General features: G+C 36.2%; 1 protein-coding gene across 1 annotated transcript in view; it reads right to left on the minus strand.

Annotated features, from left to right (window-relative positions):
- LOC103096518 (uncharacterized) overlaps positions 1 to 19,364 on the minus strand; it is a 60,973-nt gene extending 41,609 nt beyond the window's left edge. Inside the window, exons 1-2 of the mRNA XM_056814732.1 lie at positions 19,311 to 19,364; positions 15,425 to 15,792 (exon numbers count right to left, since the gene is read on the minus strand). Of these exons, the coding sequence (XP_056670710.1) occupies positions 15,425 to 15,792; positions 19,311 to 19,364 (422 nt within the window). The remainder of the gene's footprint in view (positions 1 to 15,424; positions 15,793 to 19,310) is intronic.
- Positions 19,365 to 26,875: the final 7,511 nt, after the last annotated feature.

Genomic DNA, 26,875 nt, shown 5'->3' on the forward strand with positions numbered 1-26,875 from the left:
AAGGAAAGATTTTAAGACCAAGCAAGAGTTAGAAAAAAATCACAAAATGTAAAATAAATCATTTTGATTATATCAAATTAAAAAGGTTTTATACAAACAAAACCAATGCATCCAAAATTAGAAGGGAAGCAACAAATTTCATAACAATCTTCATGACAAAAACCTCTGACAAAGGTCTAATTACTCAAATTTATATAGAGCTAAATCAATTGTACAAAAAAATCAAGCCATTCTCCAATTGATAAATGGACAAGGGACATGAATAGACAATTTTCAGATAAATAAGACAAAGCTATTGATAAGCATATGAAAAAGTGTTCTAAATCTCTTATAATCAGAGAAATGTAAATCACAACAACTCTGAGGTATCACGTCACACCTAGCAGACTGGCTAACATGACAGCAAACAAAAGTAATGAATGTTGGAGAGAATGTGGCAAAGTTGGGACATCAATGCATTGTTGGAGGAGTTGTGAATTGATCCAACCATTCTGGAGGGCAATTTGGAACTATTCCCAAAGGGTGCTAAATGACTGTCTGCCCTTTGATCCAGCCATTGCACTGCTGGGTTTGTATCTCAAAGAGATAAAAAGGAAAAAAGACATACAAGAATATTCATAGCTGTGCTTTTTGTGGTGGCAAAAAATTGGAAAATGAGGAGATGCCCTTCAATTGGGGAATGGCTGAACAAATTGTGGTATATGTTGGTGATGGAATACTATTGTGCTCAAAGAAATAATAAACTGCAGGAATTCCATGTGAACTGAAATGTCTTCCAGTAATTGATGCAGAGTGAGAGGAGCAGAACCAGAACATTATAAACAGAGAATGATACACAGTGGTATGATCAAATGTAATGAACTTCTCCACCAGTGGCAATGCAGTGATCCATAACACCTTGGAGGGATCTACGAGAAAGAACACTATCCAACTGTGGGAGGAGAAACACCAAAGAAAAACAACTGCTTGATTACATGGGTTGAGGGGGATAGGACTAGGGATGTAGACTCTAAATGATCATCCTAATGCAAATAGCAACAACATGGAAATAGGTTTTTATCAAGGACACATGTAAAACCCAGTGGAATCGTGCATCGACTATGGGAAGGGGTGGGAGGAGAGGATGGAGGGAAGGAACATGATTCTTGTAAGCAAGGAATAATGTTCTAAATTGGCTAAATAAATTTTTCAAAAAAAAGAAAAAGAAAGAGTCCAGCCTTGCCAGAATACCTGTTACAACACTTAAAAAAAAAAGATAGTAGTGGAAAAAGAGAACAATGTTCAGGACAAAAATGCCCTGACATCAAATAAGATGCAACAATGAAAACCAAAAAGGAGCAATCAGTCATATAGACAAACAAGAAGAAAACAGAGTAAAAAGAAATTGAGAAAAACAGAGCCTTTAATAAGATAAAGTGATTAATGGTGTCAAACACTGGAGAAAGGTCAAGAAGAATGAATATTCAAAATAAGTCACTGGGGGCAGCTGGGTACCTCAGTGGATTGAGAGCCAGGTCTAGAAACAGGAGGTCCTAGGTTCAAATCTGGCCTCAGATACTTCCCAGCTGTGTGACCCTGGAAAAGTCACTTGACCCCCATTGCCTAGCCCTTACCACTCTTCTGCCTTGGAACCAAGACACAGTATTGATTCCAAGATGGAAGGTAAGGTTTTTAATTTTTAAAAATCTTTATATTTAGCATGTAAGAGATCATTGGTAACTTTATTTTTTTAAACCCTTACCTTCCATCAGTTAAATAATGAGACTAGAAGCTAGGATGCAAAAACATTGGGAGAAAGCAAGAGGACAGAAAGTAGTGACTAGGCATAAAGGGTTTTCTCAAATAATTTAACCTAGAAATGGAATGATAATTAACAAAGAAAGTAGAATAAAGTGAAGGTTCTTGAAGATTAGGAAGTCATGAGTATGTTAGTAGGCAATAAGGAAGGAACAGTAATAAATAGGAAGAGATAAAGAAAAGAAAGGTAGTGGTTGGTGAACATAAGAGTAATCCCAAGAAGACTGGAAAAATAGACTCAATGGTGCAATGTAGAAGAGTTGATCTTGGTAAGAAATGTCACTGCTTAATCTTTTATTCCTTACCACTCATATTAGAAATACTCAGCTGATAATAGCAATTACCTTCCAGATTTACTGGGAAAGAAAATTGTTACATTTGGGCCATTTTATCTAGTCATAATTCACTAGAGCAGCATATTGATGGCCTCAGCTTTCTTAGGATCAACTTGGTTCCTAGAAAGAGATGCTTGGGCTCTTTTTCCAGTTGCTCACTGCCAGTGGTTGAAAGCCAAAGTGAATTGCAGCCATGTCCTGTAGACCTAGATTTGCCTTAAAAGTACCCAGTCATCCTACTCTAAGACAGATAGATGGGCCACTATGAATCAGGGGCCTAATAATGAGACTGAGACAAGAAAAAGAAGAGCATGATTTGTGAGGTCATAAGAAAAACTTGTAGACAAGAATTTGCCTCACCTACAGTATCCAAATACTGTTAGTACATGAAGAACTTAATTATTATTAAATGACTTTTTTAAACAATCTCTTTCTCTTTATTTACCTATCTGTGTATCCATCTGCCTCTTTCTTCCACCTTTTTACTTTTTCTCTATCTCTCTTTTTGTCTCTCATTAAAATGCACAGACACATACATTCACACACACACACACACACACACACACACACTATTCTTCTATTTATCAAGAATGTCTAAAAATGTTGAGACATTCTCAGTTCCAGAGGACATGCTGCCCCATAGGGTTATACAATTGTAATAGGATAATAGTAATAAAACTGTGCTGCAATTTTACTACAAGACAAACGAATTTTCCAAAATGATAAAAGAGGCTCATAAGTTTTCATCTTTCTCTCTCACTCTAATGAAGATGAAAATCATGTTAAACACCAAATACACTTGTCTAATTACATCAGGAAACATTGTTCGGTATTTGCTAATGAAATGTGATGGTATTGTATTCACTGGAAGCTAAACCAAAGTGAATATATAACATTCTAATTACAAAAATGCAATTGGCAAAATGGTCATATGCTTTGAACTGTAGTAAAAATTAATAAAATTATGTAAATACAAAAAAATAGTCATACAAAACATACAAGTCTCATTTCAGACAAGCTCCAGAATATAACTACTTCTTAAAGAAACTTCAAACAAGAAATTCATTGTTAACTTCTGGCTTTTCTCAGAGAGGAGACTAATGCTAAAATCTCTGTCTGAACAGCTAATGATTTATGGATTAGAGAAATCTAAGGATTTTCTGTGGTTTGTTGTTGTTGTTTGTTGTTGTTGTTGTTGTTTTACCATACAGAAGCATGGAGTCCACCTATGAATCCTGTTGTGAGTGAGCAGGAAAGAAATCCTAAATGACTAAATAAAGGTATAAGTGCAGCTTTTCCTACCACATATACTTTTTTAAATGAACCAAGCATCATTTACTTTTTTTGTCTACCATTATTTTATTTACTATTTTCCCAATCATGTATAAAAAGAATTTTTAACATTCATGTTTAAAATTTTGAGTTTCAAATTCTCTCTTCTTTGCCTCTTTCTCCCTCTCTGAAATGGTAAGCAAGCTAATACAGATTTAATGTAAGCAATCATGTAAAACATTTTTCCATATTATTCATTTTCACCACATATATTTTCAAAGTCTCAGTTTAAAAATAACTGCTATATTAAAGATAAACATCTTAATGTCCTGGCTTTATAGACTCTTGTTGTAATACAGTAGTCAAGTCACTAACAGCATATAGACATCATACTCTTTCTAAATTATATCGAGAGAGATGTGCTGCACATCACTACGTCCACAGAGAACCAGATTTGACCTCCATGACTAAATCCATGATCTAGTAAGGTCCTTAATAATGACTCTTTTACAGTATGTGGTATTTTGTCATTGTTTACAATAGGCCTGGTACTGTAGTCATTTTTATTTTTTTACTTTAATCTCTTAATAGAATTTATATTTACTCAACAAATGCAATGCCTTCAAAAAATTATCCTTCAGAATATATGTTCTATTAAATTTTCTTATAATTTAAACACAAGGCTCATTATTAAAATTCATGTATAGCCTGCCTCTACATTTTAATTATCAAAATACATATTTTTATTCTGCATGACAGGAAGCATGGAAATGATAAGCTTTTTAACTTTCAACACTTAAAATCTTGGTCAAGATGTGTCTATGGCTCCAAACCAAACAAGCAATTTTGAAACTCTCTGATTGTTGTGTCTTTGAACTGTCTGAACAAAAACCGCATTCTTCACAAACAGTTGTCAATGATGAATGTGCTCATTTGCAATACACTTACACAAGGAGTTATAAAGGGACCAGAGATAATGTAAAGATCCCTTACTTGCTTTAGTATGCAGGAGAAAAAAAATTACTGTTTCAGGTCTGAGAATATATAATGGACAGTATATCTTCCATTTGGTTCTGATTACTTTTTGTAATCTACTAGAAAGTTAATATAAGAGCAGAATCACATCCTCAGTACTTCCATGGGTGAATTCTTCCTTACAGAAAGGAAAGAAGAATTATATCAGTTGCATAAGACATGAATATCCCCCATTATAATTGCTACTAATACAGTATCACTACATACATATATACCAAAAACTTTTCTTTTTCAGCTACTTTCAGATTTCAATTGGTTTTGATCCTGAAGGACTTATTTAAACCATAAGAACACATCCCTTAATTGGATTTTCAAGATTTTATTTAAGAACCATGGGGGGGGGGGAAGCTCCATCCATATAGGAAATGCACTTTAGCAAAATAGGGACAGTACAGAAAATACTCAGATTAAGCATCTAAATAATAAATATTTCATAGTCCTGCACAGCTGTTCTTTGTAACATTTTCAGCACGGTACAGTAGAGCATTTCAGCAAACCAATGCAAACACAAGAATCACTATGTAGCAAAAGCTCTTGTCATTGTTTGTGATTGTCTAATAGTATAGGGTTCAATAATAAAGGGCAACTGACAGGCTGGGATAAGAAATGAATTTTCTTCTTCTTACTGATACATTAGGATAGGGCCCCCTGCTGAAATGCAGAAAATCTCTTATGAAAAATAATATTTAGAGCACATTATTACTATTCAGAAGATTAAGGTGGGGATGAATTTTATTTTTTAATATTGATTCAAAATTAGAGAAAGATCAAACAGGATCACAATTATTATTCCATATTTTCCATTTAGCAATTGTGTGACAAAGCAAATTATTTTTCCCTCAATGCCTCCATTTCCCTATCTTTGAAATGGGAGTAATAATAATAAATCATGATGCTATGTCTCAAACAGAATAAGAATAAATAGCATTTTATAGGTAAAGAGCTTTTATCTCTTCAGAAGAAAGGTATTAACCAACTAGAGAGTATTTTGTTTATATTGTTGCCATCTTTTAAGTACAGAAAGAAGAAAAAAATGCTAAAAACCTGACTTAAAAAGAAGTCTTGCATACTTTTTTTTAATTCAATTGTCAAAAGACTGGCTGAATTCTAGCTATTGAAAGCATTTTCTTCTTGAAAGCAAAATTCAATGATAGAAAGACAATAACATCAGAGAGCACAAAAGTATCCTGAATTCATAGATTCCAAGAAACAAAAAGAAATTCCTCTTATGTTTAAGATGCCATTCTATGTGGCAAAGGATATAAAGAAATAAGAAATACAGTTGCTGTCCACAAGGGGCTTATGATTTAATTGGAGACAAAATACCCACAAGAATAGTTAAAGGACTATGCATTTCAGTCCCTAGATTACAAACAGTAGTGTCCCAAAAGTCATTATGTGAGTAGGAAAGGAAATGATATGCACAACCCCCAAGTAGACTATAAATTCTTCATATAAGCTCTTTGTGAAATTTCTCCTGGCTTAATATTTGTTTGAGTGTGAGTTAAATTTTTTCCCTCTTATTTTCCCTCTTAATAATATTAAGAAGATGAGCAAAGATATAGGTCATGCATATGTAGCCATGCAAAGCATATTTTCATATTGGTCATGTTGCAAAGAAAACACAGACAAAAAAACAAGAATTTTAAAAGCATTCTTCAATCTCATTCACATTCCATCAGTTCTTTCTCTGGCATTTTTCATCATAAGTCCTTTGGAACTGTCTTGGATCATTGTATTTCTGAGAATAGCTAAATCATTCCCATAAGCTGATCATCATACATTATGGCCATTGCCTGAAGAAGAACATTTTATATTGTAGCATCAATGTTATAATAATTATTTGGAGGAATTTTCTAAGCTAGCAAAGAATGAAATTAGCAGAACCAGGAGGAAAATTTATACAACAATGTTGTGAAAACAACTTTAAAAGCTACAAAAACTATAATCAACATAATGGCCATTCTTAATTCTAGAGGACTGATGAAAAACATATTTCTCATTTTGGAGAAGTGGCAGACATAAGATGTAGACTGGGATATTTTTTATGTACAGTCATAAGGGAAACTTGTTTTACTTAACTACATTTTACAAGATATTTGCTCTTTTTCTTTTCTTCATTTTTCCAATAGAGCGAGAGTAAGATGGAGAAAAAATATTTTTTCATTTGCTCTTCTTTAAATGAGTGAGGGGGCTACCTCAGATGTTGTTGAATGGACTTTCACATAAAGTCACTGTATTAGTTTTACTTAGATGTCTGTGAACAAAAAACTGCTCATGTATCAGGAGTAATCTGAATAATAAAATGAAAAATCAGTAAAACTGAAAAGTGTAGAAAAGGAAAACAATATACAGCAAAATTTTTGCCTATATTAGCAGTTCCTGTTGAAGATGATTAGAGACAGAGGAGACTCGAGACAGAGATCAACTAGGAGGCTATTGCAATAATTACTAAAGTTCAGTAAACAAACGGAATTTGTACCAAAGTGGATATAGTTCTAGTAAATGTTACTAATTTGGGAACAATTACATAATTTGTGCCATTGCTTTAATTAAAAGTTCTTGTTAAGTCATTTTAGTCATGTCCAACATTTCACATTTGGAGTTTTCTTGGCATAAACTGTAATGACTTGCTATTTCTTTCTCTAGCTCATTTTATAGATAAGGAAACTGATATAAACAGGGTTAAGTGATTTATCCAGTCTGAGGCCAGATTTGAACTGAGGAAGATGAGTCTTCCTGACTTTAGGTTCAGCACTCTATCCACTATGCTACCTTGCTGACAATTAAGAGTTCTACTTTTATAGAATAGGTTTACTAACTCAATGCTTCTAGATTCAATTATCCATACTTGACAGCCTAAAATTCCTATGAAGAATGACAAATTTCCTCTAAGAAATTATATATAACAGAAGTTCAATTTCCTATGCAGTTCTATTTCTTGTTCTTTCTTGTAGGTTGAAATGTTTGTTGGTGACTGAAAAGTTCATAATTATATGTGTATGTAACAGAAGTCCCAAAGTTCATTGGTATGTAACTCTCTCCTCATTGGTGGAGATCAATGCCCTGCAGAGTTAATGAGAATGGGAGAGGGGAGAGCTTTCGGGGTTTGAATTACTTGAGTCTCTTCCAATTGCTTCAAGCATTCTGACTTCCAGCATCAAGAGAGAAGATGGATGAAGCCAGGTTGCTGAAATAAAAGTCTCTTGGAAGAAGCTGACTTGAAAGGAACTTATAGCCTCTCTCTTATTCCCAATTTTCTACACTAGCAACTTAGGAGAACTACAGTGGGTGAGACCAGTGACAGAGGCTGGCACATAAGAAAAGTGCCAGGATGAAAAGTGTGTGGAACTGATCACCTTGATGGGGGTGGGGCCCCAAGGGATTGGAATCTTGAGGAGGAGAAGACTGGCTGGTAGAGTTGCTCTCTCAGTCTTGAGAAGCTGAAGAGAAAAAGTGGAAAAAAGACTTTCTCCTGAGGGTTACCCACTTTTCCTGCTGGTACCTGGAAATCTTTCCCCCAACATTTCCTAATTGAAAAAAGACTATTGAAGATGAAACCTGAGAAAGACATTTTAAATCTCTGGCCAACTTTACTTCAGCTCCTGTTACCCTGAGTCTAAACTGTGACCAAGGGGCCAAAACCCAGTGTGAGTCAACCTGACTTTCTCTCAGGGGGCTCAGGCTGCCAAAGCCTGAGTTCCCCCCCAAACTTGAGGAGGGAATATAAGGGTTTTAGATAGAGACAGGGACCCCCTCTTCCCACCTTCCTTTCCCATTCTTTCTCTGCCAGTTATTTCTTTGTATTATTCTGATTGAGTTAAGTTGACATTAAAATAGTTATCATTTCCCCAAACTGTATGTGAGTGAACAGATCAAGGGGAAACCCTTTGATCTCAAGTAGTGGAGGGGGGACAAGAGGGACAAGAGCAAATCTGGAAGATCAGCCTTAGCTAAGGAGGGAAGGCAGAAGGGGGAAATCTTCAAACCCCCTCTCCTCTCTCTCTCTCTCTGAGCCAACCTTAAACATCAGCTGTCTCCCCTGAACCCTGCTTTGAGAAGGAAGGTTCTCCACTGTTTCCCCCTTTTTATACTGAGAGACTTAACCCCTCTAATACAAATAACCATCCCTCAAATACAGACCTCTGACTCTCTTTTAATTGAGCTAAGTTACCTCTCTCTATATGAGACAAATCCTTCAACCTGTGTTATTTGGTAAATATTCTCAAATATATACTTTCTCTGATTTCTTTTTTGCTATAATTTGGATGAATGAGTTTCTTAGCTAACTCTTATGTGTGTTTCTTTCAGAACTGGTATTTGGTGGAAAGATAGTCAAGCCTTGTATATACAGTTTGGGGTCACGCTTTCCCCTCAACTAATTGAACAATAATAAGAAATCAGTTTAAAAATGAAAAACCACATTCCCCAGATTAACCATATTTAAGGGATCAAATGGATATAATTCTAGTCCAGTAGCCCACTTCTCTGAAGAGAGCAGAGAAGCCTCTGGTCTGTACCTCCTCTTACCTTGCTGGCAAGAATTAAAGTTTCCCTTGGAGAAAGGAGAAAGGAGAAGAAGATGCTAGAAGTATCTGTTCTGCTTCCATTCATGCCACATGATGGTATTCTGTGCTACATATGGTAGATAGTCCCTTATTACAAAAATATGGATAGATTATCCCAGGGAAATATATATATGTATGTACACATACACACACACACACACACACACACACACACACACACACACACACACATATATATATATATAATCCAAATTGCCGGTTCCTGAGAAAACATTCAAGTCTTGCTAGGGCTAGTCTTGAAAAAAAGCAATCTTACTAAGAGCAATTGGCATAGTAGGCAATGTTACATTACCAAAAACATTCTAATTGTCTTCAATGGATACAGGAATATTTAGATTTTACAAATTTATTCAAAATTCAACTGTCCCCACTGAGACATTATAATTTTAAGTTTATGAATGCAAACAAATTGATTCAGAGCTGTAATATTTCATTTGTCTAATTTCCTAGGTGCTTATCCTCTATTGCACATATGATACTGCTGGCATTTTGGAGTCACTTGTGCTAAACAATGTATAGACCACTATGAATTAGACAGGGAGAATTTGATCCAGTTGTTGGTAGAAAGCTTATATTTTTATGTGTTTGTATTTAGTTTTTATTTGTTTAATTTGTATCACACACTATTCTTGGGAGCTAAATCCTTGGGGCCTGTTCCTGAATTGATTCTGAATGCAAAATTCCAATTAAAGTCTAGGCAAGTATATAACCCATTACAGAATGCAATATGTGTTTATTTTCTTAGGCAAACCTTCCAAGGGTTTTTTTTTCCCCCGTTCAACCTCTATCCCCCATTGATTTCACAATATCCTGTAAGGTACCTCTCAGATTTCTTAAGATAATAAATAATGATTTTAATTTGCATTTGTCCATCAATTGGCTCCAAATAGTATCAGGGCAATGGTTTTCTGGGACATTAAAAATAACAAAAGATGGGAAAACCCTGCTGTATAGGAAACTGAATGGTATGTAGTATAACAAACCCTAGACTTGGAATCAAAAGATCTGTATTTGAGTTCTTAATTTACCAGGTACTAACTATGAGACCTTCTCCCATCTGCCAAGTAGGAGATTTCGACAAGATCCATTAGGTCCCTTCAAGCTCTGGAATTCTATGATTATATAATATAAATGCATTAATCCAAAAAATTAAATTCAAATGTACTTCTAGAGAATTAGTTTTTATGGGCACTTTAAAACCTATATGATTCCCTCTTAAAATATTTTATTGTCTCAATTACATGTAATAACAATTATAACATATGTTTTCTGAAATTATAAGATCCAAATCATCTCCCTCCATTCTTTCCCTCCCCCCACCCTGAGATGTTATACAGTTTGATCTGGGTTATACATGAATGATCATGCACAACATTTTCCAGTATGAAAGAATATTCACATAAAACCAAAAGCCAAAAATAAAAACACAAATAAAATAAAGTGTAAAATATGTATGTTTTGATCTGCATTCAAACTCCAGCAGTTCTTTCTCTGGAGGTGACTAGCAGTCTTTGTCATAAGTCCTTCAGAATTGTCTTGAATCATTGTATTGCTGAAAATAACTGTCTTCCACAGAAGATCATTGTGCAATACTGTGTACAGTGTTCTCCTGGTTCTTCTTACTTCGTTCTGCATTAGTTCACACAGATCTATTCAGGTTTTTCTGAAATCATTCTGCACATCATTTCTTAAAGCGTAATAGTATTCCATCACAATCATATACCACAATTATTTTGTCCATTTCCTGATTATTGGACATTCCCTCAATTTTCAATTCTTTTTCACACCAGAGATGCTATAAATACTTTTGTATGAATATATCCTTTTTTCATTTTTTTTTAAATCTCTTTGGGATCTCGACCTACTGGCGGCATTACTAGATCACAGGGTATGCACAGTTTCATAGCCCTTTGAGCACAGTTCTAAATTGCCCTCCAAAGTGGTTTAGAATTGGTGTTTTTTAAGTTGCATTATAGTACATTACACTGGACATCCTTTATTAAGCACTATTTTGATGCATTATTGAAGTATGAAGGTGACCCCCTTCTCCAAGACTATTCCAACCAAACACCAGGTCTAAAAGGTCCTCTTGATCAAAAGAGGCTTCAGGTATGGGCTCTACAAAAGGCTACATGGCTATTCATCCTCTGAGGACTGTCTAGCTAAATTCAGAAAGGCTCATCACTCTCAATCACTCATCAAAACACTTATATTTACTAAGCATATACTATAGATCTTCACATAGTCCAAGAAAACAAAATGCCAAAACCCACATGTTAACAAATGTCATTAAGACATAAGGTTCACAGAAATGAAAATCTAGTAAAATTATAAAATGTGCAATTGAACAATGAATGGCATAAAGTTTAAGGCAGTTGGAATTCAAAAGGGAAAGATAGAGATCATTGTGCAATGGAGCACTTGGGAAAAGAATTGAAAATACTACATGGCTTGAAGGACTGGTCTCACATCAGAAGCCAGAGAGGAAAGAGGATGAGTAATTTCAAGAAGAGATTGCAAACTTCTTGAACAACATAAATTTTATATATAAGTTTTCTTTCCCTACTAACTAGGACTCCCCAACTCCCTCCAAAATAACACTTGTTGCTATAACTTGTTGTTGTTGTGGTTGTTCAGTTATTTCCGTCATCTGACTTCATGATCCCATTTGATATTTTCTTGGCAAATATACTGGAGTGATTTGCCATTTCCATCTCCAGCACATTCTACATATGAACAAACTGAGAAGTGACATGCCCAAGGACACACAGCTAGTAAGTGTTTCAGGTCAAATTTAATTTCAGGAAGATAAGTCTTCCTGACTCCAGATACAACATTCTATCCATTATGCCACCCAGTTGACACTCCAATACAGCATAGTGCTTTGTATATCCTAGGTATTTAATAATTGTCTGTCGAATTGGGTCATTGGTATGATGGCTTGGAGAGAGGATTCGTTTGGGGGGTACAATAGAATATAACTGATAGATACAGGGCAAGTTGTAGAAGGCCTTGAAAACTAGGTAGAACAACTGACATAATAAACACATCAAGGATATACTATTTAAGAACCATTGAATTATAGTCAAGAAATCACAAATATAAACTGCTTAGATACATTAAGAGCCAGAAATCAAAATAAAGATAGACTTCACCAATGTCCTCCTAAAAAGGAACCTCAAAAAGGAAAAATGACAGAAATGTCATAACCAAAATCCAGAGTGCTCACATCAAGGAAAAACTATGGCAAAAATTCAGAAAGCAGACCAAATAGCAAGAGTCCAAAGTGGCATCACACAAGACTTGGGAGTTTCTATAAATGAGAGATCTTGGAATGCAATCTTCTAAAAGGGAAAAAAGAAATTCTTCCCAAAAAAAACCCTTATTCTACAAGTATAATCTTGGGGGGGGGGGATAGATCTTTGACAGAATGGAGGACTTAATACAAGAGATATCAGAAACCTAATTAGTATAACAATTAGAAGCTACATGATGATAAAGTACAATTGTTCTATTGTAGAGAAAAAAATGTTGCCCTTCAGAACTTTAATATCTTCAAAGGATACTGAAAAAATAAAGTAAGAAAAACAAAAAAGTTAAGTTAAGTGTAGATTAGGTCTATTCTGAGAGTTTGAAGGGGGGGAAGGAAATATTAGTGAAGAAGAAAGAAGGAAATGTGACTTGTTTATCACAAATGAAATACAAGAATGTACAAATGTGGAAGAAGGGATGGAAGAATGTGCATCAGATGAATCTCAACCTTATGTGAAACAGATAAAGGATGATTTAATATGCACATTAAACTGTTGTAAAAACAAACTTAACAAGGAAAGAAGAAGCAATGACCAAGGGAAAGAAAGAAGGTGACTAAGAAAAAGGGGTCATACATGAATGAGAATAACTACAAGGAAAACAACCTTCCTGATCCTGAAGAGGGCAGTAACAGGAGGAAAAAAGAAAACTTAGATTACCTTTTAGACAATTGTGAAGTGACTGAAGGAAGTTGGGGTTGGAGTAGAGGGAGAAAAGGAAAGATTAAATGAAAGAGCTACAATCTATGATGGTGGCCATCAGTAGGGAATGACTGAGAAAATTGTGATATGTGACAGTATAGAATATTATTACACCATGAGAAATTTATATTAAAGATAAAATGTTAAAGAATCTTGGGTAGTCTGAACTAATAGTGAAGTGATAGGGTCAGGAAGAAACAATATGCAAAGATTTAAGAACTCTAAGTAATGCAATGACTGACCATGTCTAAAAGGAACTAGGATGAACAATATCAACCTACCTCAAGAAGAGAAGTAATAGATTCAAAATTCAGAAAGATGTCCATTTTTTGTTCATGGCCACTGCGTGGATTTGTTTTGCTTGACTGTTTGTTACAATTTTTTTTTCTTTCTCGATTTTTATTGGGGAAAAGGAAGAATAAAAGTTGAAAATTGTGACTGCTGTTGTTCAGTCATATTAGACTGTGTCTCTGTGAACCATATTCTCCATGGGATTTTCTTTGAAAAGATACTGGAGTGGTTTGCCAGTTCCTTCTCCAAAGGATTAAGCAAACAGAAGTTAAGGGACTTCCCCAGGGTCACATAGCTAGTGAGCATCTGAGGCTGCATTTGAATTCAGGTCTTCTACACTTTAGAACCAACACTATCCACTGAACCACCTTGATTCCTCAGCAATAGTGATACCCCTTTTCAAAAGGAAGACTAAAATATTTTTAAGGGTACCAAAATAAACAAAAGGAAGTTCAGAAGGGGAAAAAAAGCGTGGAATTTAAAGTGTGCATATGCATTTGTGTTGGTGTGTGAAATGGTGCTTCATTTTTCATATTACTATTTTTTGAGTTCATGTTCAGAATAAAAGCATTTTAAATCACACAAAAGTAACTGGATTAGACTATATTATTGGTTCTCAAAATGTGGACAGGAACTTGTGGGTCCATAAGACTATTTCAGGGGGCAGGTAAGGTTAAAACTGTTTGTATAACAATACTTAGATATTTTAATTTCTAACATAGTCCACAGAGATAGATATAACACATGCAAACAAAGGTCGTTTGGGGTCCTTAATTTTCAAAAGTGTAAAGGGATCCTGAGACAAGTAAGTTTAAGAACAAGTTGACTAGATAATCATCTGACTGATGTTTCCAAGTTTAATAATCTATGAATAACGGCAGACTTTGATCACAAGGGAAGTGCCTGAACATTTAGCTTAGTCATTATTCCACAAATTTCAGGGTACCTTACTTTTATCTCTTTTACAGACTTATGTCCCACTGTTGCAATTTTCCCAGCACACTTCCCCAGAAATCAGTTCACTTCTCCTCAATAGACTGAGAAGTCTATCTAACTTTGGTTTTGCTGAGTTTTGTTTTACCAATGGAAGGCAATGCGGGAAGGTCTAACACTAACAATAGAAAAAGTAAGATAAGAATATTGCTTTAAAAGTTTCAATAACTAGTTTAGAATATCCGAATTCCAATCTAAACTATCCGAAGGCTAACTCTAGCTATAGCATAGCGGACTGCTACCACCTCATTCCATTAAAATAGAGCAAATCATAGTCCTACAGAGAATCTTCAGTTATTAGTGGGGGGAAACTCCGTTATCTCAAATTCAGTTAGAAAGGTTTCACTTTTCCTTTTAGAATGTATGTAAGCTTTAATCACACTTCTACTTTCTTTGAAACAGTAATTCACTTTTGTCTCTCCTGAAACGGGGAGTGGGAAGGAGGGAGGTTGGGAGTTGAGTGGAGAGGGGTATGTCGGTGATTGTGCTAATGTTTCCCAAACTTGGACAATTTGGACAGAAATTTTAAACTAAACTTTGGAAATTGAAAAAAATTATGGAATCCTGCTTTGGAAAAGTCAAAACGAGATAGTTTTGATTTGGGGGTTTATTCTGTTTTTGCTGCAGTTAGTACAAAATTAGGTTGTTTGGAGAAGACTTTCCCCAAGTTGTGTGCCCCGCCTGTAGCTCTCTGCTCCTTTTCTACTTATCTCCTTACCATCCCATCACCGCCACCACCACCACGCCACCTCCCCCGCAGTTTCTTCCAGAGCTCCCAGGCTGCACACTGCATCTGCACTGACCTACACCAACAATATCTTTACCTCCTGCTGCAACATGCTCAACCGCTGAATTGTGCCAACTGTCCAGAACGCGTGAATTATGCATCTCTTTAGAAAGATTTGTACAAAAGAAAAGCCAAAAACTAACTAGCCCGAGAAGGCGACTTTCTTCAGTTGCGTCTCTCGCTTAACACAAAAGCCCGACCATGTGCAATGTGCCAGCTGGTTGCCGGGAGAGGGAAAGAAATGACGTGACGCGCAGCAGCAGGCCCCCTCCGACAAAGCCCCAAGAGAAAGGAACCCTGCAAGTTACCCACCCTTGTCGCTGCCATCGCCTGCGCCGGGTAGCTTTCAGCCCAACGCCGCCCAGGTCTCTTTCTCTAAAAAATCCAACCCACCCTGCCCTAAGACTTGAAGGAGCTTCTTCAGAGCCCTGCTTCTCTCGGGACTGCCCAGGAGCCCTGACTTCAGCGGGCAAACACGGGGAGGGGCGCTCGCATACCGCAAACTTGCTCGCGTTCTGCCACCAGACCTTACTGAACAGCCTCCTCGTGTTCCGAACCAACCCAAGAAAGGGGACGGGACTAGGAAAAGACAGGGGAGCGCACAGGCACAGACACGCGCGAGGTCGCTCGTTCTCGATGCTGGGGGAAGACGAGCTCCCGAGGCAAACCCGGGTCACAGCCTTGATAGAGAAAGGGAAAAGGGAATTGACACAAAATAATTGGGGCCAGGAATCTGGAGAGAGAAAAAAGGCATAGCTCTTGTCCCTGCTTACTTATTGGAACAAATGAGAGCCTAATTCTGGAGGCATCGAATTAGTAGTAGTAGTAGTAGAAGAAGAAGAAGAAAGTAATTCACCAAATATTTCTTGATATACATATAGACAAGATTGCCTTGCTGAAATTCTCCCTCATTAAATTCCTTACATCTGGCCTTTATATTTAGTGCATACTCCTTAGAATCAGTTACTTGTGTTTTTTCTCTCACTAGATTCTAAACTCTTCCATGAATAACAACAACAAAATAGTAACTTTTATATAGCACTTTAAGGTTTGCAAAACGCTTAAGAAACATTACATTTTAGCCTCACAAAGTTCCAGGGTGGTAGGTGCTATTATTCTATTTTACAGATAAGGAAACTGAGGATGAGAAAGATTAACTGATTTGCCCAGGATCACACAAAATTAAGTGTCGTTCTGCATTTGAACTCAGGTCTTTTTGACTCCAGAGAATTATGTTTAAAAAGTTAACAAGTATTTATATAAGATTAGCATGTGTCAGGTGCTGTGCTGAGGATTGGGAAAACAAATACAACCAAAAATAGACAGTCCCTGCTCCTAAAGAGTTTACGATGTAATAGGAGAAGACAAAAGAGAAAGGTGGAATCTATATTCCTAGCTCCAGAAATCCTATTCTTAGATATTTTAATTAAATGTTTCATGATTGTATATGTAACTTGGAACTATAAATATAAATAACAAATAATTAGACATGTAAATAATTACATGCCCATTTTTAAGGACCTACTATGCTCTGGGCACTATGCTAAGAGCCAGGACCTTACTCTCTAAAGGGGGAAAGAATACACACAAAAGAGAGCTAAAGGGTGGGGGATGGGCAACCAATGTGTAATGGTTCCCTAGAATTGAGGCCAACCAAAGCTGCTCATGGAAAATGGAGTTACCAGGAAGGTTGTAAGCCCTCTATAAAAGAAAGCTTTGGAGAAATTTAATGCTCCAACTTTCAGCACTTCAGTCAGAGGGGGAACATAAATTGAGGTTGAGCTGAGAAGTTGTAGAATATCAAAATCTCTATCATTCTTCATACACTCCAAGGAGTCAGTATTAAAAAGAAAAGTCCAAAATATGGATAGTGGTGCTTCTTATAGTAAGAGAAAACTGAAAACAAAGTAGATGCCCTTTAATTGGTCAATGACTACATAAGTTTTGGTATATTAATAAAATGAAATATCACTGTGCTGTTAGATAACTATAATAAATACAGCCATGAGGGGAAAAGTGTGAGAAAATTTATATAAATCAATTGCAAGTGAAGTAAGCAGAAAGAGGAAACCTATTACACACAACAATTACAAAAATATAAATGTAAAGAATAGCAATTGAACTTGTTTACTTAGAAATTATACCCATAGAGTTCAGGTTTAAAGAAGAAAACATAAGGTGGACTCCGGTATGGGTATGCATATAATTTCAAACTTTTTCAAGACATTGATTAGTTTCTCAGTGTATGGTTAACTAAGTGTTAAGTGTTTTGGAAAGCTTTCTTACTTAGGCTGGTCAACTACTGGTTGGTCTTAGTTATCTTAGAATCAAAGATGAGGAAGGCTGAAATAGGTTAAGTGATTTGCCCAAAATATTCACTCTGTAGGTTTCTGAGTGTGCATTTGAAATCAAGTTTTCCTGACTCCAGAGCCAATATTTTATCCACTGTGCAACTAGCTACCACTAGAAATTAGTCCAACAATTCTGGAAAACAATTTGGGATTATGTTTTAAAAATCAACAAGCAGTTGTATAAGTTTATTATGTGCCAAGAACTGTAAAACAAAAACGGCAAACCTGAAAAGCTAGAAGTCCCCCAGAATTTGTCTCATTCAACTACTTCTTCTTTCATATGAGAAAACTAGAACCCAGGGAGTTTAGAGAAGTTGTCCAAATCTACATAGGTAATAAGAATCAGTCTTAATTCAATTCAGACTTTGGACAAATCATTTATCTCTCTTGGTCTCAGTTTCCTCACCTGTAAAATGATTGTTCTGAACTAAGTAATCTCTTTTGGAAGGTTCATTGAATGCTTAAAACTACAATTCTGTGATTTTATGACCTTGGGCCAATATTTGATCTTATCTAACTTTGGAATTCTCAAACTATTTTTTTAGAAAGCAGGATCATATTTATGTGGGCACATGCTTTTTTAAATTTTCCCATTTAATAAATTATGAATTAAATCATGATTTAAAATTAAAAATTAAATTAAAATTAAATTAAAATATTTTCTGTATGCATGGTTCATATCCCTCTTCCACAAAGAACTCCAGATTCATACATGCTAGGTTTGATCCTTGGTGCCTCTCACCAAAGGGGTCACTTTCTCTCTTTGGCTCATTTTCCCATCCCAGAAACTCTGAAGAAATATGATTATTAAAGCTTAGTCATGATTCATATCTAATTCTCTCCAAATGTAAGTAAAAGAGCTCCTAATTCCTACAAGGCACTCAATGTACAATATAGGTATGAGGAGTGGATATGCTTTTATTTCACCCTTTACAGAAAAAGAATGCTAAAATGCACTTTCTTTTTTAAACCCTTACCTTCCATCCTAGAATTGATCAATATTAAGTATCAATTCTAAAATAGAAGAGCTGTAAGGGCTAAGCAATTCAAGTTAAGTGACTTGCCCAGGGTCACACAGCTAGGACGGTTCAAGGCCAGATTTGACTCTAGGTTTTCGCTCTGGGCCTGGGGCACTTTCTTTCTGCTACCTAGCTTCCCCAAAAGCTTTTCTTTTTTTTTTCCAAAAACTTTTCTAAGAGCCCATGGACAGAGAAAAATAAAACATTTAAATAGCCCATTATCTTCATTCACCTCTACTAGACTGAATATCTATTTTTCATTCACCTTCTATCCAAAATGCCCAAGAAACTCAAAGTAACATCATAAAGAATTGGCAAAGTCTTCCTGGCCCCTCATGGTATGCCTTTTGACCTTTAGCTACAGCCCTGTCCTCTGATGAAGATCTTCTTCCTTTTCCAATAGGAATGCTGTTAAGAAAATCTCCCTCTGAAAGGCTAGTTACCAATAAAAAACTAACTCAGGAATTCTTGAACTTAATATTAGTCACAAGGTAAGCCCTAATGCTAGAAACATAAATTCTAAAGATCAGTAGTCTCTGATCAAAAACTGAAAAAGGAATCAGACAGATAGAAGAGGTAGACAGAAATGTGGTGGTCCAGAAACTTTCTTCTCAAATTCACTTAAGCAAGAATATACTGCTTGCCACATACTCCTGCGGTTTGAAATTTTCTGTCCCTGTGACTGGTGGTGTAAAGGGATAGACATCCTTCTTCCTCTTTGCTATACTCTGGGCTATATAGACATCCTAGAAATTTTTTAAATGGGAATAAAAATTAAAAATTGATAAGTGAAATAGTCATGTTACAGTTCACTCCTATAAACCATACAGGGGCAGATACTCCAACAAGAGTCCATCTTCCTGATTCCCCTTCATCAATCATGTTGAAAGCAGCCCCAGTCACTGGGGACTAATCAAAGGAGTTTCCTCTGTCCTCTCAGCAAGGAGTTAAAGCATGATGTACCTCCATGGGAGGTGCCCTTCTAACAAAAGTCCATGCCCAGTAATCTCATCTGGTTGATTGGACAACTCAGCAAATTAGTTCATGGCTTCCTTGATCACCACCAAAATACATCTCTTTTTGAGGATGAGGTTTAAGTAACTAGGTTTGACTCAACAGAAGAGATAATGAAAAAATGCAATTCTTATCCTTCCTTACAAAGGTGATAGACTGTGGATATACAACATATATACTTTCAGACTTTTTTAGTTAGTTTTGAGGAATTACATTTTCCTCTCTTCTTTTATTCTTTCTTACAAAAACAGTCTTTCTAAGGAGGGTAAAGAGGGAGAGCAAAATATTTAGAAATTAAGGGAGTATTAAAAATGAAAGATAAATAGGTTAATTTTTAACAGAATGAGATTTTGGAAAGTATTTGTACGAATAAGATTTTTAAGTGAGATTTTTTAAATTGTGTTGATGCCATTTGAATTTGGTTTGAGGCACTCAAGCTACAACCCTTTACATAAGGATTTTATGACACTGATTTGTGACAGCTTCACAGTAAGAGTAAAATTCAAATTAAAAATTCTGAAAAATGTTTTTGTTATTCTTTGAATTCTAAAAGTTTACAAGCTTTTGGTCTCTACTAAACCAGTTAGATATAAAACAATATCCCAGGCATCCAGGTAAAAGTATTAAATAATTTCCCATGGAAATCTGTTCTAATGCTTTACAAACAGTATCTAGCAGCAATCTCTTAATCTCTTCCATTCTTAAATTGCTCTGTTCTTCCCTCTACACCATCATTCACAATAGGCAAATAAAACATTTAAAATTAAAAGAAAAACTCAAAGCAATCAATAAGTAACTGTCCAAGAAAATAAATTCCAATATTGGTCATATCCAAAAAGGTGTGTTACTTTCAGCATTTCAAGATCATCATCTTTTAATCAGGAGGTCTCAGATAAAACCTTGCCTTCAACAGCAAACCTTTTTTTTTTTAAGGCTTCTAAATTTCTGTGCCTTCCCATTGTTGATTATTTTTCTATTTATCTTGTATATATCTTGTTTGAACAGTTATTTGCATGATGCTTCCCCATTAGATTTTTAAGTTCCTTAAGGACAAAGATTGTCTTATGCCTGTGATTTAGTAGGTACTTAATAAATACTTATAAGCTGAATTCATTCCAATAGGCAGTTGGTTTAACATGAATCAAGCATTATGTTCAGTGGCAAGAGATTTACAAATTTTCAACATTCTCTTTCTCTGTGATATTGCTATTATTATATAGATTCTTCTATTTTTAACTTTACTTCTCATCAGTTCATAGAGGTCCTTCAAAATAGTTCACTTCATCATTTTTTTTTAATTTTGAACATTATTTTATTTGGTCATTTCCAAACATTATTCACTGGAAACAAAGGTCATTTTCTTTTCCTCCCCTCCCCCCTCCCACCACCTTTCCCTCTCCCATAGCAGACGCATAATTCCACTGGTTATCACATGTGTTCTTGACTCAAACCCATTTCCCTGTTGTTGGTATTTGCATTAGAGTGTTCATTTAGAGTCTCTCCTCAGTCATATTCCCTCAACCCCTGCAGTCAAGCAGTTGCTTTTCATCGGTGTTTTTACTCCCAGAGCTTATCCTCTGCTTGTGGATAGTATTTTTTAGATCCCTGCAGATTGTTCAGGGACATTGCATTGACACTAATGGAGAAGTCCATCACCTTCAATTGTACCACAGTGTATCAGTCTCTGTGTACAATGTTTTCCTGGTTCTGCTCCTTTCGCTCTGCATCACTTCCTGGAGGTTGTTCCAGACTCCATGGAATTCCTCTACTTTATTATTCCTTTTAGCACAATAGTATTCCATCACCAACATATACCACAGTTTGTTCAGCCATTCCCCAATTGATGGGCATCCCCTCGTTTTCCAATTTTTGGCCACCACAAAGAGCGCAGAATATTCTTGTACAAGTCTTTTTCCTTATTATCTCTTTGGGGTACAAACCCAACAGTGCTATAGCTGGATCAAAGGGCAGACAGTCTTTTATCACCCTTTGGGCATAGTTCCAAATTGCCCTCCAGAATGGTTGGATTAATTCACAACTCCACCAGCAATGAATTAGTGTCCCCACTTTGCCACATCCCCTCCAGCATTCATTACTTTCCATAGCTGTCATGTTAGCCAATCTGCTAGGTGTGAGGTGATACCTCAGAGTTGTTTTGATTTGCATCTCTCTGATTATAAGAGATGTAGAGCACTTTTTCATGTGCTTATTAATAGTTTTGATTTCTTTGGCTGAGAACTGCCTGTTCATGTCCCTTGGCCATTTGTCAATTGGAGAATGGCTTCATTTTTTGTACAATTGATTTAGTTCTTTGTAAATTTGAGTAATTAAACCTTTGTCAGAGGTTTTTATGAAGATTTTTTCCCAGTTTGTTGTTTCCCTTCTGATTTTAGTTACATTGGTTTTGTTTGTACAAAAACTTTTTAATTTGATGTATTCCAGATTATTTATTTTGCATCCCTTCCCATAGGTCTGACATGTATACTATTCTGTGTTCACCTAATTTTCTTATAGTTTCCTTCTTTATGTTCAGGTCATTCACCATTTTGAATTTATCTTGGTGGAGGGTGTGAGGTGTTGATCTAAACCTAATCTTTCCCACACTGTCCTCCAGTTTTCCCAGCAGTTTTTATGAAATAGTGGATTTTTGTCCCAAAAGCTGGGATCTTTGGGTTTGTCATATACTGTCTTGCTGAGGTTGCTTGTCCCCAGTCTATTCCACTGATCCTCCTTTCTTTCACTTAGCCAGTACCAAATTGTTTTGATGACTGCTGCTTTATAATATAGTCTGAGATCTGGGACTGCAAGTCCCCCTTCCTTTGTATTTTTTTTTCATTATTTCCCTGGATATCCTTGATCTTTTGTTCTTCCAAATGAACTTTGTTATAGTTTTTTTCTAAATCAGTAAAAACATATTTTGGAAGTTCCATGGGTATGGCACTAAATAGATAGATGAGTCTGGGTAGGATGGTCATTTTTATTATATTGGCTCGTCCTACCCATGAGCAGTTAATGTTCTTCCAATTGTTCAAGTCTAGTTTTAGTTGTGTGGAAAGTGTTTTGTAGTTGTGTTCATATAGAATCTGTGTTTGTCTCGGGAGATAGATTCCTAAGTATTTTATTTTGTCTAAGGTAATTTTGAATGGGATTTCTCTTTCTAGTTCTTGCTGCTGAGCTGTGTTGGAATTATATAGAAATGCTGATGACTCATGTGGGTTTATTTTGTATCCTGCAACTTTGCTAAAGTTGTTGATTATTTCAATTAGCTTTTTGGTTGAATCTCTAGGATTCTTTAAGTAGACCATCATGTCATCTGCAAAGCGCAATAATTTGGTATCCTCCTTGCCTATTTTAATGCCTTCAATTTCTTTTTCTTCTCTAATTGCTACTGCTAGTGTTTCTAATACAATGTCAAATAATAGAGGTGATAATGGGCATCCTTGTTTCACTCCTGATCTTAATGGGAATGGATTTAGTTTATCCCCATTGCAGATGATATTAGTTGATGGTTTTAGATATATACTGTTTATTATTTTTAGGAATGACCCTTCTATTCCTATGCTTTCTAGTGTTTTTAGTAGGAATGGGTGTTGTATTTTATCAAAGGCTTTTTCTGCATCTATTGAGATAATCATGTGGTTCTTGTTGGTTTGCTTGTTGATGTGGTCAATTATGTGGATAGTTTTCCTAATGTTGAACCAGCCCTGCATCCCTGGTATAAATCCTACTTGATCATGGTGGATGACCCTTCTGATCACTTGCTGGAGTCTTTTTGCTAGATTCCTATTTAAGATTTTTGCATCTATATTCATTAGGGAGATTGGTCTATAATTTTCTTTCTCTGTTTTTGGCCTGCCTGGTTTTGGAATTAGTACCATGTTTGTGTTATAAAAGGAGTTTGGTAGAACTCCCTCTTTGCTTATTATGTCAAATAGTTTGTATAGTATTGGAGTTAGCTGTTCTTTGAATGTTTGATAGAATTCACTGGTGAATCTGTCAGGGCCTGGGGACTTTTTCTTAGGAAGTTCTTTGATGGCCTGTTGGATTTCTTTTTCTGATATGGGATTATTTAAGAAATCTATTTCTTCTTCTGTTAGTCTAGGCAATTTGTATTTTTGTAAATATTCATCCATATCACCTAGGTTGGTATATTTATTGCCATATAGTTGGGCAAAGTAGTTTTTAATGATTGCCTTAATTTCCTCTACATTGTAGGTGAGATCCCCCTTTTCATCCTTGATGCTGTTAATTTGCCTTTCTTCTTTCCTTTTTTTAATTAGACTGACCAGTACTTTGTCTATTTTGTCTGTTTTTTCAAAGTACCAGCTTCTAGTCTTGTTTATTAGCTCAATAGTTCGGTCACTTTTGATTTTATTAATTTCTCCCTTAATTTTTAGGATCTCTAGTTTGGTTTTCTTCTGGGGGGTTTTAATTTGTTCGTTCTCAAGTTTTTTAATTTGCATTTCCAATTCCTTGATCTCTGTCCTCCATAATTTGTTAATATATACACTCAGGGATATGAATTTTCCTCTAAGTACTGCCTTGGCTGCATCCCATAAGGTTTGAAAGGATGTCTCGCCATTGTCATTTTCCTCAACAAAGTTATTAATTGTTTCTATGATTTCTTCTCTAACTATCTGATTTTAGAGTATCATATTATTTAATTTCCAATTAATTTTTGATTTGGCACTCCATGTACCCTTACCGATCAATATTTTTATTGCCTTGTGATCTGAAAAGGCTGCATTTATTATTTCTGCTTTTCTGCATTTGAGTGCCATGTTTCTGTGACCTAGTGTATGATCTATTTTTGTGAATGTGCCATGTGGTGCTGAAAAGAAGGTGTATTATTTTTTGTCCCTATTTATTTTTCTCCATATGTCTATTAACTCTAATTTTTCTAAAATTTGATTCACCTCTTTTACCTCTTTCTTGTTTATTTTTTGGTTTGATTTATCTACATTTGATAGTGGTTGTTTCAAGTCTCCCACTAATATGGTTTTACTGTCTATTTCCTCCTTCAATTCTCCTAGTTTCTCTATTAAAAATTTGGATGCTATACCATTTGGTGCATACATGTTGATTAGTGATATTTCCTCATTGTCTATACTCCCTTTTAGCAGAATATATTTACCTTCCCTATCCCTTTTGATCAGGTCTGTTTTTGCTTTGGCTTTGTCAGATATCATAATTGCAACTCCTGCCTTCTTTCTATCAGTTGAGGCCCAAAAGGTCTTACTCCAACCTCTAACTCTAACCTTGTGAGTGTCAACCCGACTCATATGTGTTTCTTGAAGACAACAAATGGTAGGGTTTTGGGTTCTAATCCAATCTGCTATTTGTCTACGTTTTATGGGTGAGTTCATCCCATTCACGTTCAAAGTTATGATTGTTATTTGTGGATTCCCTGGCATTTTGATATCTTCCCCTAGTTCTGACCTTTCTTCTTTAGCTATCTCCTTTTGAACCAGTGATTTGCTTTAGGTGAGTCCCCCTAGTCTCCTCCCTTGAGATGCTTCCCTTTCTAGCTACTCCCTTTTTGTGCTCCCTTCCCCTCCCCCCTCCTCTTCCCTCCTTTTTTATGCTCCCTCCCCCCTCCTCATCCCTCCCTTTTTATGCTCCCTCCCCCCCCTTAATTTTCCTTTCTTTCTTGCCCTAATGGATAAGATAGAATTCAGGATCCCACTGGATCTAGATGTTCTTCCCTCTCAGATTTAATTTCACTGAGAGTAAGGTTTAAGTAATTCCACTTCACGCTCTCTTCCTCTCCTTCTCATATGAGAGTTCTTCCCCTCCCCTTCCCATGTGTATCTTTATATGGGAAAGATTATTCTATTAAGTCCCCCCCGTTTCTTGAAGTAAGTCTTAGTATTATCGATGGTTCCCCCCTCCCTTTTCCTTTCTTTGCCCCCACTTTCCCCAAATCTTCTTAATGCCCCAATCTTTCCCTATGCATGTTTCTTCTAACTACTCTTATGATGCTACAATTTATGAGTTACACAAAACATTTTCCCCACATATTAATATATATAATTTGATGTAAATGTAGTCCTTATAGAAGAGAGTTTGACTTAAAGAAAAAGATAAGATTTATCTCCTTTTCCCTTTCTTTCATATTTACCTTTTCATGTTTCTCTTGCTTTCTGTGCTTGGATATCGAACTTTCCACAGAGCTCTGGTCTTTTCTTAGCAAATGCTTGGAAATCTTCTATTTTGTTGAATGCCCATACTTTCCCCTGGAAGTATATAGTCAGTTTTGCTGGGTAGTTGATTCTTGGTTGGAGACCCAGCTCTCTTGCCTTTCTAAATATCGTGTTCCATGCTTTGCAGTCTCTTAGTGTGTTAGCCGCTAAGTCGTGTGTGATCCTAATGGGAGCCCCCTTATATCTGAAGCTCCTCTTCTTGGCTTCTTGTAGGATTTTCTCCTTTTCTTGGAAGCTCTTGAATTTGGCAATCACATTCCTAGGGGTTGTCTTTTGGGGATTTAGTATAGAAGGTATTCTATGAACCCTTTCTATTTCTATTTTGCCCCTTTGCTCCAGAACGTGGGGGCAATTTTCTTTTATAATCTCCTGTAGAATAATATCGAGTTTATCGTTTATCTCTGGTTTTTCTGGGAGACCGATAATTCAGAGGTTTTCTCTTCTCCCTCTGTTTTCCAGATCCGTGACCTTCTCAGTGAGATATTTTATGTTTTCTTCTAATTCATTAATTTTTTGGGTTTGCTTTATTGATTCTTGCTGTTTTATGATCTCACTTTCTTCGAGTTGCTTGATTCTGGTCATTAGGGACTGGTTTTGCTTTTCAGCTCTGTCTGCCCTTCTGTTGGATGCTTCGAGCTCTTTTTCCAATTGAGCAGTCTTATCTGTTAGACTGCTGATCTCTTTCTCCCATTTTTCTTTCCAGGTTTCCATCTTTTGGGTAAGCTCCAGTTTGAGATCTTCCAGAGCTTGTTGATAGTTTCCATTTTGGGAGGCGTGTTCTGATTTTTTTTGGATTTCCTCCTCATTCTCTTCTTTTCCTTGGGTACTTCCACCATAAAAGTTTTCAATAGTCACCTTTTTCCCTTTCTTCCTGGAGGCTTGATTTTGGGCCATGTGAGCCATCCCTTTGGTGGTTTTATTCCCCTTTCCTTTTTGGTCTGGGGTCTGGGTGATATGGGTGGGTTTTCTGTGAATTTAGGTTGCCTCGGACTAGTTCTTCCCAGTCTCTGAGGTTTCTTAGAGTGCTGGGGCCCTGATCACAGCCACACTGCCCAGGTGTTCAGCTCCGCCCAGATGTTCAGGGCAACCGCCCCAAGTACAGCTCCGCTGACCCCCATGCTCAGTGCCGGCGGGTTCTCCAGTGAAACCGCCCTGAGATGTTTTTTCCTGGCAGTC

Source organism: Monodelphis domestica, chromosome 2, assembly GCF_027887165.1.
Source record: "Monodelphis domestica isolate mMonDom1 chromosome 2, mMonDom1.pri, whole genome shotgun sequence".
Lineage (NCBI taxonomy): Eukaryota > Metazoa > Chordata > Mammalia > Didelphimorphia > Didelphidae > Monodelphis > Monodelphis domestica.